This window comes from Mastigoproctus giganteus, chromosome 9, assembly GCF_048544385.1.
Source record: "Mastigoproctus giganteus isolate SK-2022 chromosome 9, ASM4854438v1, whole genome shotgun sequence".
NCBI lineage: Eukaryota > Metazoa > Arthropoda > Arachnida > Uropygi > Thelyphonidae > Mastigoproctus > Mastigoproctus giganteus.
This window is the reverse complement of record NC_143583.1, coordinates 91,160,823-91,177,953: the sequence shown is the minus strand read 5'-3', so window position 1 is coordinate 91,177,953 and position 17,131 is coordinate 91,160,823. Positions and strand designations below refer to the sequence as shown.

Genomic DNA, 17,131 nt, shown 5'->3' with positions numbered 1-17,131 from the left:
GGATTGCTGGAACAAACTTCCATCTGTAGTTGATAGCTAAAACAAATTCAAGGAAGAACAAGACAAACTATTGGAGGGAATGAATAATTGAAATTGGAGGTGTCTTTTTTTTTTTTTTATGGCTGATGCTCGCTTTCTTGCATCATTTGCCACTGCTAATGCTAATAATAATGTTACTGATTGCTGAAAATTCAAGAGTTTCCAGTCATTAGAAACATTACTGTTTGTGTTATCTCTTAGCATTTGCTAGCAGTGACTATCAAACATAAGTTTCTTCCAAAGATGCACAACTATGCAGCAGTAATAAACCAATCATTTCATCTGTTATTCTTATATTTGATAGTTGCTGTGCTATATTTTTTTTCACATAATTCTGTGCAATTTAATCTTCATTTCTAGATATATCTTACTTCTCTTATTATATTTATGTATATAAAACTGTAAAACGTTAAAGCAAAATTTTAAAGTCTTATTTTTTTATTTTAGAATATGAAGCTGTCATAGCAAACCAGAAAGGAGATTCATTTTATATCAGGTATTACTATGATGTGCTGATATGTAACATTATTTAATTGTCAGTTAGTATTATTTTATTACTTAGACTTTGATTAGCTACATAACTTAATTACATTACTAAATTAGAACTAATTAGACATGTGACAGAGAAGAAAAATGCATGGGATGCATATAAATTAACATGGGACACAGAAGCCTATGATAGATATAAGCTGGTCTGTAACCAACTTACAAAGGAAGTTAGGCAGGCGAAGGCAGATTATGAGAAATCTTTGGCAAAGGATGCAAAGAAAAAGAGCAAAGAGTTCTTTACTTATGTAAACTCTAGAAGGAAGGGGATGAATCAGATTGGTCCACTTGATATCGATGGTTCAACTGTTGATGATCCTGCTCAGGTAGCTAACAAACTAAATGAATATTTTGCATCTACATTCACACATGAGGAGTTATTCATGGAGGGGAATGCCAGAGGTGTATTCAACTCTGGCAGTAAACTAGATAATCTTGTAATAACTGAGAGTAAAGTGGAGGAGAAATTGCTGAAGATAAACATAAGAAAGGCACCTGGGGTGGATGGAATCTATCCAGTTATATTAAAGGAGGCAGCAAGGAAGTAAGCAAACCTTTAGCCATAATTATGAGAGCTTCCCTGGACTCGGGGGAGGTACCCATGGACTGGAGATGTGCAAATGTGACCCCAATCCACAAAGGAGGTTCAAAGGGAGACACAGGTAATTACAGACCTGTTAGTTTAACTTCTGTTCCAGGGAAATTAATGGAGACACTGGTTAAAGAAGCATTGCAGGATCATCTAGACAAGACTTCAGTTATAGTTTGGACACAGCATGGGTTTGTTAAGGGGAAGTCTTGTCTGACTAATTTGATTGGATACTATGATGTAGTCACAAAGGAACTGGATGCAAAGAATAACTGATATCATATATTTGGATCTTAGAAAGGCCTTTGATACTGTTGCACATGGAAGACTGCTGAACAGATTAGAGCAATGTGGCATTGGAGGCAAATTGCTGCTATGGATAAAGGGGTGGTTGAGTGGGAGAAGACAGAGAGTGGTAATAATACTCCACTAATAACATTAGTCTTCGTGGACTAATGTTATTAGTGGAGTCCCTCAGGGTTCAGTGTTAGGTCCATTTTTGTTTTCTGTATTTATAAATGATATTGATGATGGTATGTCAGGATTAATGTCCAAGTTTGCAGACGATACGAAGGTTGACAGGGTTGTTAATGACACTAATGATGGTACACTGCTGCAACAGGATCTAGAAAAGTTGAGCAGATGGGCTGAGAAGTGGCAAATGAAGTTTAACATTGACAAATGTAAAGTACTACATATGGGAAGCAGTAATCCCAGAGTAACGTATCAACTCTGTGGTACCACACTGACAGTGGTAGAGAATGAAAAGAACCTGGGGAGTAATTGTGCAGGCAGATATGAAGTTTTCTGAGCAGTGCAGATGGTCTGCAAGAGTAGCCCATGGTGTCTTGTCAATGATATACAGGAATTTTTCTGGCAGGGATAAGGAGGTGATTATCCCCTTGTATAAGGCAATGGTCAGGCCTCACCTTGAGTATTGTATACAGGTCTGGAGGCTGCATTTTAAGAAGGATGTAGAGCTCTGAACGAGTACAGAGAAGGGCAACAAGATTAGTGAACAGAACAAAGGGTTGCTCTTACGAAGAAAGGCTTGAGTTTTGCGAATTACAGTGTCTGGAGACTAGGCACCGGCGAGGTGATCTGATAGAGGTGTATAAAGCCTTGAATGGTTTGAGCATGCTCAGTGCTGATGGGATTCTTCCTCTTGCTCAGAATAATCACCTAAGAGGGCATAAATTCAAATTAAGGAAAGACGGTTGTAGAATAGATGTGTAGAAGTTTGCCTTTAGCCAGCGGGTGGTTGATTGCTGGAACAACCTTCCATCTGTTGTTGTAGAAGTTGATAGCTTAAATAGATTCAAGGCAGAACTTGACAAACATTTGGAGCGAGGGGATGGGTGAAATAAGGAGTTTTTTTTGGATGATGCTATATAAGCTTGCTTTCTGCATCATGTGCCCTTGCTAATGTTAATGCTAATGCTAAATTAATTTCTACATTTTTTTAAATTCTCGTAATCTGTAGAGCATTTATGCAAGGTTACTGTTAAATTGTCACAAGCAGTTTTTTGGAAATAACAGTTTTCAAAAAAGTAATGGTTTTAAAAATAGAGCTAGGCTTACATTCATTTTTGGAGGTTTGTCTATATAAAATGCTCAATAATAATTATTTGTGCTTCCAAATACCTTTTGTCATACGGTGCACACAGATAATTAGGCATGCCAACTAAGAGATGTCTTAACTAGAAAAGAAAAGTTTTTCCTCCAATAGACCAGAGCAGCATGTCTATTTCATTTTATTTGTATTACAGTACTAGTTTTCCTGTGATGGGGGTTGAGGAGGATGGCAGTAATTCTTAAGCAGGTGCATTGATGAAAATATAGTCAACCAAAAACAGAAAAATTTTTGTGATTGTGTGAATTAAAAAAAAAAACAAAGTGTGAAATTTTGTACTACTCAAGTATGGTATTTGTTTCCAAACTAAATTATTATTATTATTTTTAAAACTGGCAAAGTATAGCCATAAAAATTTCTTTAAGATTGTTTTGTAGTAAAAAAGAGCACTGCATTGTGTTAAATTTCCAGAGTTTTTGGGGTCCTTTGATCTCATAAAATTATAGCTCATTGGAATAAATTGCCTGCCAAGGTGGCCAAGACAGAGTTTGTTAATGTTCAGAGTTGAGGTGGATGGCAACTTTTTTTGGAATTGGATAAAGTATGAATTATTCTTGGTTTTTTTTTTTTTTTTTTTTTGTGGCAGATGCCAAAAAAATTTGCTTCCTTGCACCATTGTAATACTAAAATGGACCACAGTAGGTATTTTGAAAATTTTATTAATACTCTGTATCTCAGCATTTGAAAGAGCTTGGAAGTAGCATGAAATAAAAGTATTTTTTTACATACCTCCAAAAACTACACAAACATAGTTTTATTAGTTTTGAGAAAACTATTGTACTTTATCTGGTTGACCCTGTAGAAGTTGCCTGTACTTTCTTATACAGTATATAATCTTCATGTGTTTAAAATCTTTCAGAACACACTTCAGCTATGAAGGCTCAGGAAAAGGAGAACTAAGTTTTCATGTCGGAGAAGTATTTCATGTTATTGATACCCTTTTTAGTGGTGTTGTAGGTTCTTGGCTAGTTTATCGTGTTGGAAGGAATGGTCAAGATATTCAGAAAGGAATTATCCCCAATAAAACCAGGTGATTGTCTTCATTGTAGTCAAACAAAAACAGAAAACATTTTATTTCATTAGTTACATAATAAAATTATTATTATTATTATTATTATTATTATTATTATTATTATATATTAATCTAATGAACTTCTGCTTGCATTTGTATTTTATTTGCTAAACTAATGTCTTTAAATTTATAATGGCTTAAGTTAATAATGTTATGCTCATTATCAGAAAAGTGTCTCGATTTTGATAGCTTTTATCCCGTGAGATATGATGCCTTCTACCACACAAATCAGTAATTTTCATATAACCAATTTATTCTTAAAATTTACTGAAAATTTTAAAAAATTCAAGTAAATTTGTCATCTTTAAATATTTTGCCAAACCGCTTACTTTCATTCTTTATTATTTTGACTTCTATAGATGCCTGCTAATAATAAATGCAAAGGTTGTTCAAATGAAAACTAAAAAAAAATAAAATAAAATAAAGTTAAGTTGTTTAACACAAGGAAACCATGCACATTATTAGTTCATGGTTTCCTTGAACAAACAATTTCCTATTCACAAACAACAAGGAAACCATGCACATTAGTTTTCAGCACAGTCCCTATTACATTCAGCATTCTTCCTCCAGTGCTGCTAATTCTGGATTCCTTGAGAGAGTTTTATGGTTGTTGTTGAAGATATTCATGCACTGCCACCTGACCTCTCCATCTGACAGGAAGCATCATCCTTTTAGTTCATCTTTTAGTGGATAAAAAATAGGTGATAACCATATGGATTTAAGTCTAGTGAATCTGAAGGATGTTAAAACACTTCAAACTTTATATTCTATATGTGATTCACTGTAAAATGGGTGGCATGAGAATGGTGGCATGCTGCAGGCACACACCTGAGGATAGCAAACCACAATGTTTATTTTGAATTGCTGGCTTTAAATAGTTCAGAAGCACATCACAATATTGTTATTCATCACTGTTTCTCCTTTCATTCCAGATAATGTTCCAGAATCACTTTTTTATTATCCCAGAATGGAGTAACACTTAACTGTCTGATGATGCTTGGGTATATGAACTTTCTTTAGTTGATGTGAGCCTGTATGGCATGACTCTAGATTTGCACATTTGCTTTCTCATGTGTAATAGTGAATCCAGGATTCATCTCTAGTCATGTGTTCTAAGAAGGCATCTCTTTTGCATTCATGCTATCCAGGAAGCAAAGTTAAATGAATTCCAAGGAATCTGTCAAGTACATACTTTATGAAACTACAACTTCTCGTTAATGATAATATATACCAAACCAGCACTAATCGTGCACAGTGTGGCAATTTCATCAATACTACTGTAACAGTTTCAATGTGAGTTCTTATATTTTTTATAACTTCTGGTGTCATGACACAGTGTATTTGCCCTGGTTGAAGAGAACCTCGATACTTTCAATACTGTTCCTAAACTTATTTACCCACTCATAAACATGGCATTGCTTCATGCATGCCTCATGATACTGAACCAATGTTCTATGATAAATTTCAGCAGGTCTTATTCCTTCTGCATTAAAAAATTGGATTCAGATTGCATCACTACCTTAGTGATGACTTCAAGGGTGCTACACTCTTGAAAACTGATTGTTTCCAATTAACATTGTTTCCAACACAGCACCAGCAGATGGTGCCATGTTGCTACTTAGTGTTTCCAGCAGACTTTAGTCAATAATTTGACTGATCTGACAGTGGATTATTACCAGTTTCTGCATAATATGCATTTAATTGGTTTTGGAGTTTTCATTTGAATGACCTTTATGTGGATCACCTTAGCCTTTAACTGTTTTATTCACATACATAGTAATAATATTTGATGGATGCATTTCATCTTGCATTTAGTAACTAAAATCTTGAAAAGTTAATTTTTAATAGTAAAGTTACATTTATATTCTCTGTGACTGGGACCAGAGGATTTAAAAACTTTGTTGTAAATTGTTTTATTGCTGGTGATATATTCTTCTTCCAGTCATGTAGCTCACTGAGGAGCTGTTGTGGCCACCAACAATTTCCTCCAACTGCATCAATCTTGTGCTCTACGAGTGGCATCACAAACTGTCATTCTCAGAAGTTCATTAATCCCATCAGTGACCATCTGGCTGGGCATGACAGTTGCAGGTCTTCTTCCACTCCTCTTCCCCTCAATTTTTCCTTCTATTATATTCTGCAAAAGAAAGTTAGCCCTCACTGCTATGTGTCCAAAAACTTTTCTTCTGTTGATGCTATGAAGAAGAATTTTAGGCCTGCCAATTTTATTCAATACCCACTCATTTGTTCTTTGATCAAGGTAAGAAATATGCAGTATTCTCCCATAACACCACATTTCAGATGCCTCAATTTTCTTCCTATCAATGCTTTTCAGATTCCATCCTTCACATCCATATGTGGCAACTGAAAAAAATATAGAATCAATGATTCTCAGTTTCATCTTTAGGGGCAAAACTTGATCTCTCCATAATTTCATCAGATCAGTGACCAACATTTTAGCAATTGCCTGTCTTCTCTTTATATCATTTGAGCAGTCACAATTTTTATTTATTCTTGATTTTAAGTAATCAAATTTATCAACTTCTTCGATATCTTGCCCATTAACCTCCATTTTGCTGGATCCGAGATTATTACCAATCACCATAATTTTAGTTTTACTCACGTTCAGAAATAGCCATTTTTTCTTACTTGCTTCACATACTGTCCTCAGAGTTTCTTTCAGATGATCCTTGAAATTGCAAATTAGCATAGTATCATCTGCATATAAAAAGATTGTATATCTTCAGTCTTGCAATTTTGATGCCAGTATCTAAATCTTCCAAATGTGCAGTGCATCGTGAGATATTTTTGTATCCTATGCAAATCAAACATTTGCCTAGGGCATATGGATTACCCATAAAATTAAATAATCTGCACAGTGGCAAAGCACCCCACCCAACCACCTCCCTAGGCATTTGCCTGGATGCCTACCATACCATGACAGCACTGGCTTCATGCATGATATCTTCGGCATAAAGATCCTTTAATCCTTTTAGGATTAAAAATTTTTTTTCATACTATCTGACAAAATGCAGCCATGCTTGACACCTTTACTGATTTTGAAAAAGTCTGTGTTTCCCATGTTGGTTCTTACAGTTCCTTCCTGTTCCTGGTATAGTAGCTTAATCAGCTAAATTATGCAGATTGGGAATCCCATATTAGTCATCGTTTCCCATAGTTTCTCATGTTGAACACAGTCAAGTGCTTTTGAATAATGTATAAAACACAAAGCAACTGGAACATTGAATTCTTTGCATTTTTCAACAATCAGACGTAGAATTGAGATCTGATCTCTGGTTCCCAGTGCGTCCCAAACAGAATGATTTTTTGGCGCCCTTTACAAACAATACATTTCCCCCCCACCTCATAGTTCTTCTGTTTTTTTTTACTCCCCTTAAATAATGGCGCCCCAGGCAAGGGCCCTGCTAGCCCATACCTTAATCCGGCACTGCTGGTTCCTCTACCCTTTCTGAAACCTGCTTGCTCTTCTGGCATTTCTTCTTCAAGTTTTCTTGTTGCTGGTGATATACAAAAAGAAAAATTTGTAAAATAATAAGAGAAGTTTACCTCTATATAGTACGTAGAACACTTCCGTATGATACTCTCCAGAAATTTAAACAAAAAATAAAAAATCTTACATTAGAGTAACAAATAATTAAAAACCAATTTAACACAATTAAAATCAATTTAGCACAATTAAAATCAATTTATCACAATTAAAAATCAGTGTAACATAATTAAAAATAAGAAAATTAATTAAAAGAATTTAAAGAAAAAATTTCAAAACGATATTCCTTCCTTGTTCGAAAAATCCCCCATAATTGTGTGTATCAATAGGTTACACCTGGAGATTTTTTTTTCATTAAATTCTTTTAATTAATTATCTTATTTTCTTAATTTTTAAAAATCCAATTTAATACAATTAAAAATTCATTTTAATTCTGTGTTAAATTGGATTTTAATTATTTGTTACTCTAATGTAAGATTTTCAATTTTTTCATTTTAATTTCTGGAGAGTATCATACGGGAGTGTTATACGTACTATATTGAGGTAAACTTCTCTTATTATTTTACAAATATTGATATCAACATAGAATGTATTGAGCATTACAGCTCTGGTTCATACTATCTAACAAAAAGAAAACTCTACCCATTACACCTTCTAATAATGCTCATTGAATTTATTCAAACTATTCACTTCTTTAACACCAGATGGAAGTTTATTCTAACAATCAGTTATTCTCTGCCCAAAAACAAATTTTCACAAATCTAGCCTGCAGCCATTCTTTTTTAAATTTAAGTTTATGTCCTCTCGTTTGTGTTGTCTGAAAAAAGAGTAAGGATGCCATCAGCATTAAGTTTACTCAATCTGTTTAAAGCCTTAAACACTTAAATCAGGCCTTGTCACAGGTGCTTGGTTTCAGAGTGCTGCAATTTGAAGAACTGAAGTCTTTCTTGGTAGGAACATCCTTGACTAATCCTGTTTGCTCTTCTTTGAACCTGCTCCAACAGTTCAACATCCTTCTTAAATGAGGCTTCCAGACCTGTATACAGTACTCAAGATGCAGCCTAGCCATTGCTTCATTACATCGCAATTTCTGCATATCATTACAGAACCCCCCATATCCGCACTGCTCAGAGAATTTCATATATGACTGTACAGTTACTCCTAGTTCTCTTTCCTTCTGTACCCTTGAGTGCAGTACCTCTCAATTGGTGTGTGTTATTCTGGGATTGCTGCTGCCCATATGCAGTACCTTGCATTTATCAATATTAATCTTTAATTGCCACTTCTCAGCTCATCTGCTTAATTTTTTATGTCTTGTTGCAGTAGTGTGGCTTGATTCCTGTCCTTAACCATCTTGCCAACCTTTGTACAATCTGCAAATTTAGAAAATAAACTTAAGTGAAATTTAGAAAATAATCTTTTGTGGCAGAATAGGCTCAATTTCACAATGTGTATATCCATACCTCTGTACAATGCCCAAGAATCACAAGCCTTTAAATAATTTAAGAGACAATTGTAAATTTACACAAGTTCTGTGTAGTTTCAAATGTGATAAATTATGATTCTGAATCACATTATAAAAATACATTTTAATTATTTTCAAACAGAGCTAACAAACTTGCCCAAGCACACCATAATGTGATTAAAAAGGATGCTGATTCAGAAAGCCGTGGAAGTTTCTTCAAACGGCGAGCCCGCCGATCTAAATCTTTAAGCAAAGATCATTGGGAGGATGTTATTTTTGGTATGCTTTAAAGTTTAATATTTTATCAAAATTTCTATCAAAAATATTTGAGAAATATTTTATAGTTTTAAATAATCCTTAAATATGTATATTGTTTTTATTTTATAGCTGATGCAATCACAAAGTTTCCTGCTTATGAACAAGTGACACTGAAACATCGTAAGTGATTTCTTATATTTAGTTTGGATTTCAGTCTTTTAATTTGTTTTATAAAGATTGAATATATTCTTAATTCTACTTTAAACCGTGGTTAAAGTAGTACAGTAATCCTAATTCTGAAATGAATTTTCAATGTATAATATGATATACCTTGGCTTTTTTAAATACATATTTAAATCCATATTTGTATTTTTCAAAACTTAATACTGTTGGAGATTAAGAGATGAGTTTGGACTTAGTCTGTTGGTGGTAGTGTCGGAAACCATAAAGTTCTTGAACTACTTGGATGTTTTGGACAATTATGCACTACCTACACTGTGACAGTACTAAGAGAAACAATCCCTGTCAGTATCAGCATGATAATGCTCCACGTTATAGATCAAGGCCCATACAGGACTGGTTTGAGGACAACAACATTGAAAAGTTGAACTGGCCTGCTGAGAGCTTAGCCCTCAATTCCACTGAGCACCTGTGGGGCAGATTGGAGCACTAGATTAGGCTGCAGCCAAAATGTCATTCCAAACTGGCAGCTGCTTTGCAGGAGGAATATAGGTGAATATATGCCAGAAGTTAGTAGAAGATGTGTAAGTCATTGTAGGAGGCCCTACTATGTACTACAAGCCCTTTTTTTGCAACAGTATGTGTCTATTATTATTATTAAATTAAGTTTAGCTATTAAACTATTTTGTAATTAAATTATCATAGTAAACTGAATCTTAATTGAAAATTAATGAGAAATTATGTGTCATTTACTCATAGCTGGATTTGTACGACCAGTAGTTCTCTTTGGACCACTAGAAGATGTAGTGAAAGAAAGACTTTTAAAGGATTATCCTGAAGTATATGCTTCCCCTCGTAAGTATTAAACATAGCAGCAATAACAACAAAAAAAATGTATACAAGGCATAAATGCAACAATAATAGTTTTAAATGTAGTGAACTAGTGTTTTTTTGCATTCTGTTACCAGTGATGTCTTGTTAAGTGTAACATCAGAAAAACAGCTACATTGTCTTAACCCAAGTGAAGCAACAAGAGGTTTTAAAAATATTACCACTATTAGAAAAAAAAAAAGAACTTTCTCAGTTTTATTATAAAGTTATTTTAAATTATGAGCCATTATTTCTGATATATGATGAGTGGCCTCTATTAGCAAACTTATTCAGCGAAGGTAAAGAAAGCCTGCACGAGAAGCACGCAAAAGTTCGATGAAATTTACCAGTAAAAGTACTTTGCCGTAATGGCATTTGTATTGTTGCTCGCTCAGTAAACATATGGTGGGTGTTATCAGTCAGGAGTAGAAATTGAATCCCACGGGAGATTGAAACCCTCCCGAATTGGAGGGGGTAACCTGACCTTTTTTCTTTAGAATCACTGGTGGACTAGTGCATAAATTGTTTATTAAGGGAAAAAAAAAAGGCAAAGGAAGCCCACACGAGAAGCATGGCAAACTTCAAAAACGTTTACCGGTGAAACTCCGTTATGAACATTTTTTATGACACCAGAACTTCCAATATGACTCTGTTCGTAATTCAATTAGTGATTCTAAAGAAAAAAGGTCATGCTACCCCCCCCCTTCCCCAATTCGGGAGGGTTTCAAGTTCCCGCTGAATTCAATTTCTACCTCAGACCGATAACACCCACCGTCTATTTACCGAGCGACCAACAATACAAATGCCATTACGGCAAAGTACTTTTACCGGTAAATTTCATCGAACTTTTGCGTGCTTCTCATGCAGGCTTTCTTTACCTTAGCCGCATATTCTTACCATGAATAAATGTATAACATCTAAGTGAGCAACCAAGTGGTATATGGAATAAAAACTTCCACATAAAATTTATGTGTACCTGTAACCCATAATGCTGGGATTAAATTGTAATCTGCATTTTCCTTACATGGCAAAGTGGTAAAGGTTATATTTCATTGATGGCATTTATATATATATAAAGACTGCAGAAATAAATAAATGTCCTGTTTATACTCCGGGACGACCACATGGTCAGAGGAGTTCACAAGGTAGAGAGAGAATACAGGAAACAGCACTATATTCAGCAGTCATGGGTTGAACCCGGGTCACTCAAGGCATGTGTACTTATGCACCCGTGTGCCTGACCACTCGGCTACAGCAGCCTTAATACATAAGTTAACTTATAATTAAATATGAAACTGTATAAAGAAATACATAATTATTGATAAAATCAAAGATTACTGCATTCAGTGACCCTTTCTGGGTGTCTACTTCATGTTATATACTGTGAAATGCAAATACACCAGTTAGGATGAAATATATTAGAGCAAATTTTTTATAAATTAAAATTAGAAATATTCGAAAAAATTAATTATTGAATAAACGGCGGGATGGAAATCCTTTTATAATCTTCTATAAGAAGATTCTAAAGGATTTCTTGCCCTGTTTTATGCAAAACACAATTTGTAATTTATTGGTCTGTTCATAATATTGCTGATGTAGTGTGTAGTATGGTTTTAGAAGCATCAGCAATTAAGGCCATATTGTTCTGTGTATAGTTTCTGTATATTGCATGTGTTATTAGGTCAATTTTCTGTTTGCTGGACAAAAAACCTGAGTTTCTAGGAGAAAAATCGTGCTACCCTTGCCTGAGACCAACTAACTCAGCCACATTGTGAAAAAGGCCCATAAAAATAACCTGCCATCATCAACAGGACTGAAACTCAGGTCTTTTCCACCCAGTGTGGGGAGGGCAGTGATCCTATCAACTGTGCTGCCCACGAGGGCTTTGTTCATAATACCTTGTAGTCTGTGATCAATTGCTTGGCTATTTTCTTTGGGTTTCCTTAGTCTGCCATTGGTGTTCTTGGTTTGACAACATAGGCCTCTTAGTGTGCTGTTTTCAAATTATGTAGCTTTTTCAAAAGCCATGAGCTTCCCTCAGTTTCATCATCTACCCCCAAAACTCCTTTAATAAATTTGTTTTTGGATGTTTTTAATTTAGAAATTTTTTTTCCAGTATACTCATCTTAATTCATTTATTTACATTTCAAGGTACATGCCATGATGTACACACCCAGGAATGGACTTTCATAAGATAAAAAATTTTATTTTATGCAGCATGTTATCATATTTAGTTATGAATCATTGTATTGTTTTTGTCTTTCTATTTTCTTTCACATTTAATCAAATAGCCATGTTTTAACTGAAAAAAAAAAAAAAAAATGAATAAATGGAAAGAACCTCATTTAATCAGCTCCTGAATAAGATATAGGGGCATGTATGGTGAACAAGTCAGAAATATAGACTCACTAATCAGTGGTTTTTAATGTGATGATCATAATTATTTATATTATATATTTTAATAAAGAAAATGTATATTGATGTCAGAAATCTAATGTAAATTAGGAGTCTCTCTTGCAATCTCTGAAAACCTCAATATATCTATGTAACTATTTGAGTACTAAGTAGAATTAAAATTTTTGATAATTGCACACATTTCTCTGTCTCAGAGACACTTTGGTTCCTCCAGTGATAGAAACCAATTTTCAGCCTTTAGAGTTTGGGCTTATGGTGACATCAGAGATGACACTATTATCTACAAGTCAACTTGACTTGCTAATATCATTTTAATTATAAACAGCAACAAGAAGGAGAATCCGCTGTTTATATAAAGCTGAAGGGCCCATTGTGAAGGTAATTTCAAGACGTTCATCTCTAATAGAGGCCACCCATCAGATGATGGGCATCCTCTATTAGCAAACTTATTCTGACCACGAATAAATATATAACATCTAAGCGAGCAGCCGAGTGGTATATGGAATAAAAACTTCCACATAACAAAATTTATGTGTACTTGTAACTCCTAATACTTGGGTTAAAATGTGATCTGCATTTTCCTTACACAGCAAAGTGGTAAAGGTTATATTTCATTGTAGGCATTTAAATAATTTGAAAATTGTATGCATTTCTGTGCTCAAAATCTGCTTTTGTGACACTTTGATCCTTCCACTGAAAGAGACTGACTTTAGCCCTTTTAGGGTCACATTCATATCACAGGTGGCACCATAAATTCACAAGTCAACCTATATTGCTAATATCATTTGTATTTTGAAGTAAAGTAAAGTAAGTAAACACAAACAATCATGTGTTTTATATGCACTGTAGATTTGGTTTTGTCATGCATGTTAGAATAGTGGTGTTTCTATTTTTTTGTGATTCATTTGCACTTTTATCTGTTTAATTTTTCTTAAATGATTTAGATTAATTCTACTAATTATTTGCTGTTGAAATAAAATATATATGGGATTATGCAGTTACCTGAGGATTGATGAATTTTCTCTAAGTGTTGTTTTCTCCAAATATATCTAGTGTCAGACCCCTGCTCTGGCATAAAAAATTCCTTCCATTTCATATTTTCCATTGTTATTTATTTTTCTTTTAATTCTTTTTTTTTTTTTTTTTTCTGTGTTGTGTCTGCTTGTGAAAAAAGTGAAATTGCCATTTCCTAGGCAAAGAACATATCTTGTATTTTAGTTGTTTTGTCTCGTGTTAATACTTATGTTATGAATTTAACTTTTATGTTTGTTTTTGTAAATAACATTAAACAGTCATTTTGGCTCTATTTGCATGTTGTATGTACTTGTACACCCCCCCCCCCTCCCCTTAATGAAGAAAGGCCCCAGAATGCAGGAATTTTCAATACTCAATGCTGTGCCAAGTCAGTTTATGAAAAAACATAAATTAAAAAAAAAAAGAGCACTTTTAGAACATACAAACAAAGAAAATAATTTTAAGAATGGTTTATTGCAATTTGTAATGACAAGTGATTTTCTCGTGTTACATGACACATTAATTACTTATTGTTATTATTACTAATAATATAGAACAACATTGCAAAATGCCACTCTAGCTGGAAAACAGATTATTAAAGGTCTTCTGGACTTTGATTTCTAAAAGTTGGCAGGTAGGTTTATATAATTAGTTTAGTTGTAGATTAGCTGTTCATAACATTTAACAGTCATATTATTAAATTATGTACCACACCTGAGTGAGCTTTTCTAGCATGCTTGTACTAATAAGTACAGCTTGAAAAATTCTTCAAAAATTTAGAGAATATTGCCAAGGTTATTAATTAGTCTGCTAGTAGGAAAGTGTAGGCAGAGGATTTGGTTCTTGTGAGCCAACTGGACTTCCTTCATGCATGACTCAAGGAGACTTAGCATGACATGGGTATTAATATCATCATCTTTTAGACCAATGGCATTTAACTTTTGGTATGTGTTCCCCTAGAAGTTATGTGAGATTCTTTTAGGGAATGCTGGCATTTGAAATTGGCTTTGTTGAAAAATTATCTATAAATTTTCAATATCTATATGGCAAATTAATATATTAATCATATTATAATTTGTTAGTTGTCATTGGTATCATAAACAGATATTATCTCAAAAAAAATGCGCCTCCGTAGCCAGGTGGGAAGGAGCAGCAGTGCGTAGCACACGCTTCTTGATTAGACCGGGGTTCGAGCCCGTCACCACCAAATACGGAGCATGCGGAAAGGTCAGGGAATGACCACCGCACCGGAGCAATATGGCCTTAGTTGCTAATGCTCCTAAAAACCAAAATAACAACAACATCTCAAAAATGAATTTAGAGAACATAAATTTTATAAAAAATATATAAAAGAAAATATATATAGAAAAAAAATGTATAAAAGCAGCGCAGAGAAAATTCTAAGGGACATGTCAGCAGAAAGATTGAATATCACTGGTTTAGAACACTGTGTATGAAGTAGTCAGAAGGTATATAACTGCTGTTGTAGCCTTATCCCAAGAATATTCATTAACCATTTTGGGCATATGATTTCGCATTACTAGGAGAGAATATTAGTTGAGTTATATTTGGGCAGGAGGCAAAAGGCATTTTATCAGAAAGCTCTAGTGTATATATAAGTAATGAAGGAGCTATTGTGTTTAATCATGCATGTATCAGACCATAAACAAATATTTACAAAATTTATAGATACTCAGATATGAGTTTTAAAATATTATTAACCCAGGATAAGATTTTATAATCCACTTGGATTATAAAAATATGTATGATTTAGAATTCTTATCCACAGAAAGCATTCATTTGAAGTTTCTGAATCAGTGCTTTATCTGAGAAATTATAATGATATATGCACCAACATCGAGCCATGATGATGAAGAGGTTGAAGAAATATACACCGAAATTGAAAGACTTCTAGGTGAGCAGAAAACTCTCTGCACCATTATTATGGGGGACTTCAATGCTAAGGTTGGAAAGAGACAAAACAATACAGAAATGGAAACTATAGGAAATTTCGGAATTGGTGAAAGAAAAGAAAGAGGTGAAAGACTTGTGGAATTTGCAGAATCTCAATGAATGTCAGTAATGAATACTTTTTTTCAAGAAAAGGGTGAACAGAAAGTGGACGTGTAAGAGCCCAAATGGATTAACAACTGATGAAATTGACTTCATCCTCACTAAAAAAAGATATATTGTGAATGTTAACATCCTGAACAAGGTAAATGTTGGAAGTGATCACAGAATGGTAAGATGCACACTTGATATAAATGTAAGAAAAGAAAGGAAAAAACTGACTTGAGTAAACAAAGGTCTTTGAGATAACAGAAGAGCAGAAAAACCTGTATGTACTGGAACTTAGGAACAAGTTTGAGCTTCTGAAGACCTTTTAGGACCAAGATATTGATCAGAATACAACTTTCTGAAAGTGATAAAGCCCAACAAACCTATAGGTAAAATAAAATCTAAAGAAGAAGAAAAAATTAGTCAAGAAACACTTGTTATGATAAACCAAAGACAACAAATAAAGAGCAAGACAAACACCGACAAAATTGAGTCTACTGAGTTATACAAAGCCATTAGAAAGAGACTCAGAGAGCACATAAGAAGATTTAACACAAGAAAAGTAGGACTTAATTCAGCAGTCATGAGCAGTAATACAGGAAGACAAATGATACTAAAATGTACAAATGTACTTATAAATAGCAGAGAAGGCATAATTCAATTAGCAGAAGACTACTTATATATAAGTAGTCTTCTGCTACTTACTCCTTCATAATACTATAAAGTATTATATAAGGAACCAGAGAATGATGCCAACAGTGGGGAAGATGGATCACAAATTAGCAACACACACGACATACCCGATATCCTTCCTGATGGAGTAGAACATGCATTGAAGTTTTTTTTTTTTTTTTTTTATGAAAACCCCAAACACGAAAGGTATCAAAACCTATAGTACTTAGTACCGTGCATGGGTTGAAGGAGAAGTATGGGGGGGAGGGGGATGCCGGAAACTTTGCTCTAGAGACTAAACATGGGTTTCACCACTTCAAGCCTCCAATAAGCAAAGTGCTGGTATTTCACCGGTTGATGAAAGTCATCTACCACCTACCGTAAATGAAGAATCAAAAAGCCGCGGGTGAAGATGAAGTTACTGTAGAGTTGTTAAAATTAGGAGGAAGAGACATGACACAGAAACTAGCAAGGCTCTTCAAAAAAGATATTAGGAATGTATTTTGTGAAAATATATTAGAATACATTACTGTCTAAGGAGTGGAATGTTGCAATCATAATTTTGCTGAATAAGAAAGGAGATAAATCAGAAATTTGAAATTATAGACCAATTACCTTGTTTTCTCACATCGATAAGTTGTTCACAAGGGTTGTTACTAACAGATTAGAAAGAATACTTGATGAGAATCAACCGAAAGAGCAAGCTGACTTTAGGACAGGATTCTCAACTGTGGATCACCTTCACATAATATCACAGCTAATGGATGAAGCAAATGAATATAAAGTGTCATTATGCCTGGCATTTGTGGATT

The 17,131-nt window shown here is 34.1% G+C and overlaps 1 protein-coding gene across 1 annotated transcript in view; it reads left to right on the top strand.

Annotated features, from left to right (window-relative positions):
* LOC150080537 (tight junction protein 1-like) overlaps positions 1 to 17,131 on the top strand; it is a 489,733-nt gene that overhangs the window by 312,325 nt on the left and 160,277 nt on the right. The window contains exons 16-20 of the mRNA XM_090380724.1: positions 487 to 535; positions 3,667 to 3,837; positions 8,995 to 9,131; positions 9,240 to 9,290; positions 10,050 to 10,145. Coding sequence (XP_090236850.1) covers positions 487 to 535; positions 3,667 to 3,837; positions 8,995 to 9,131; positions 9,240 to 9,290; positions 10,050 to 10,145 — 504 coding nt within the window. The remainder of the gene's footprint in view (positions 1 to 486; positions 536 to 3,666; positions 3,838 to 8,994; positions 9,132 to 9,239; positions 9,291 to 10,049; positions 10,146 to 17,131) is intronic.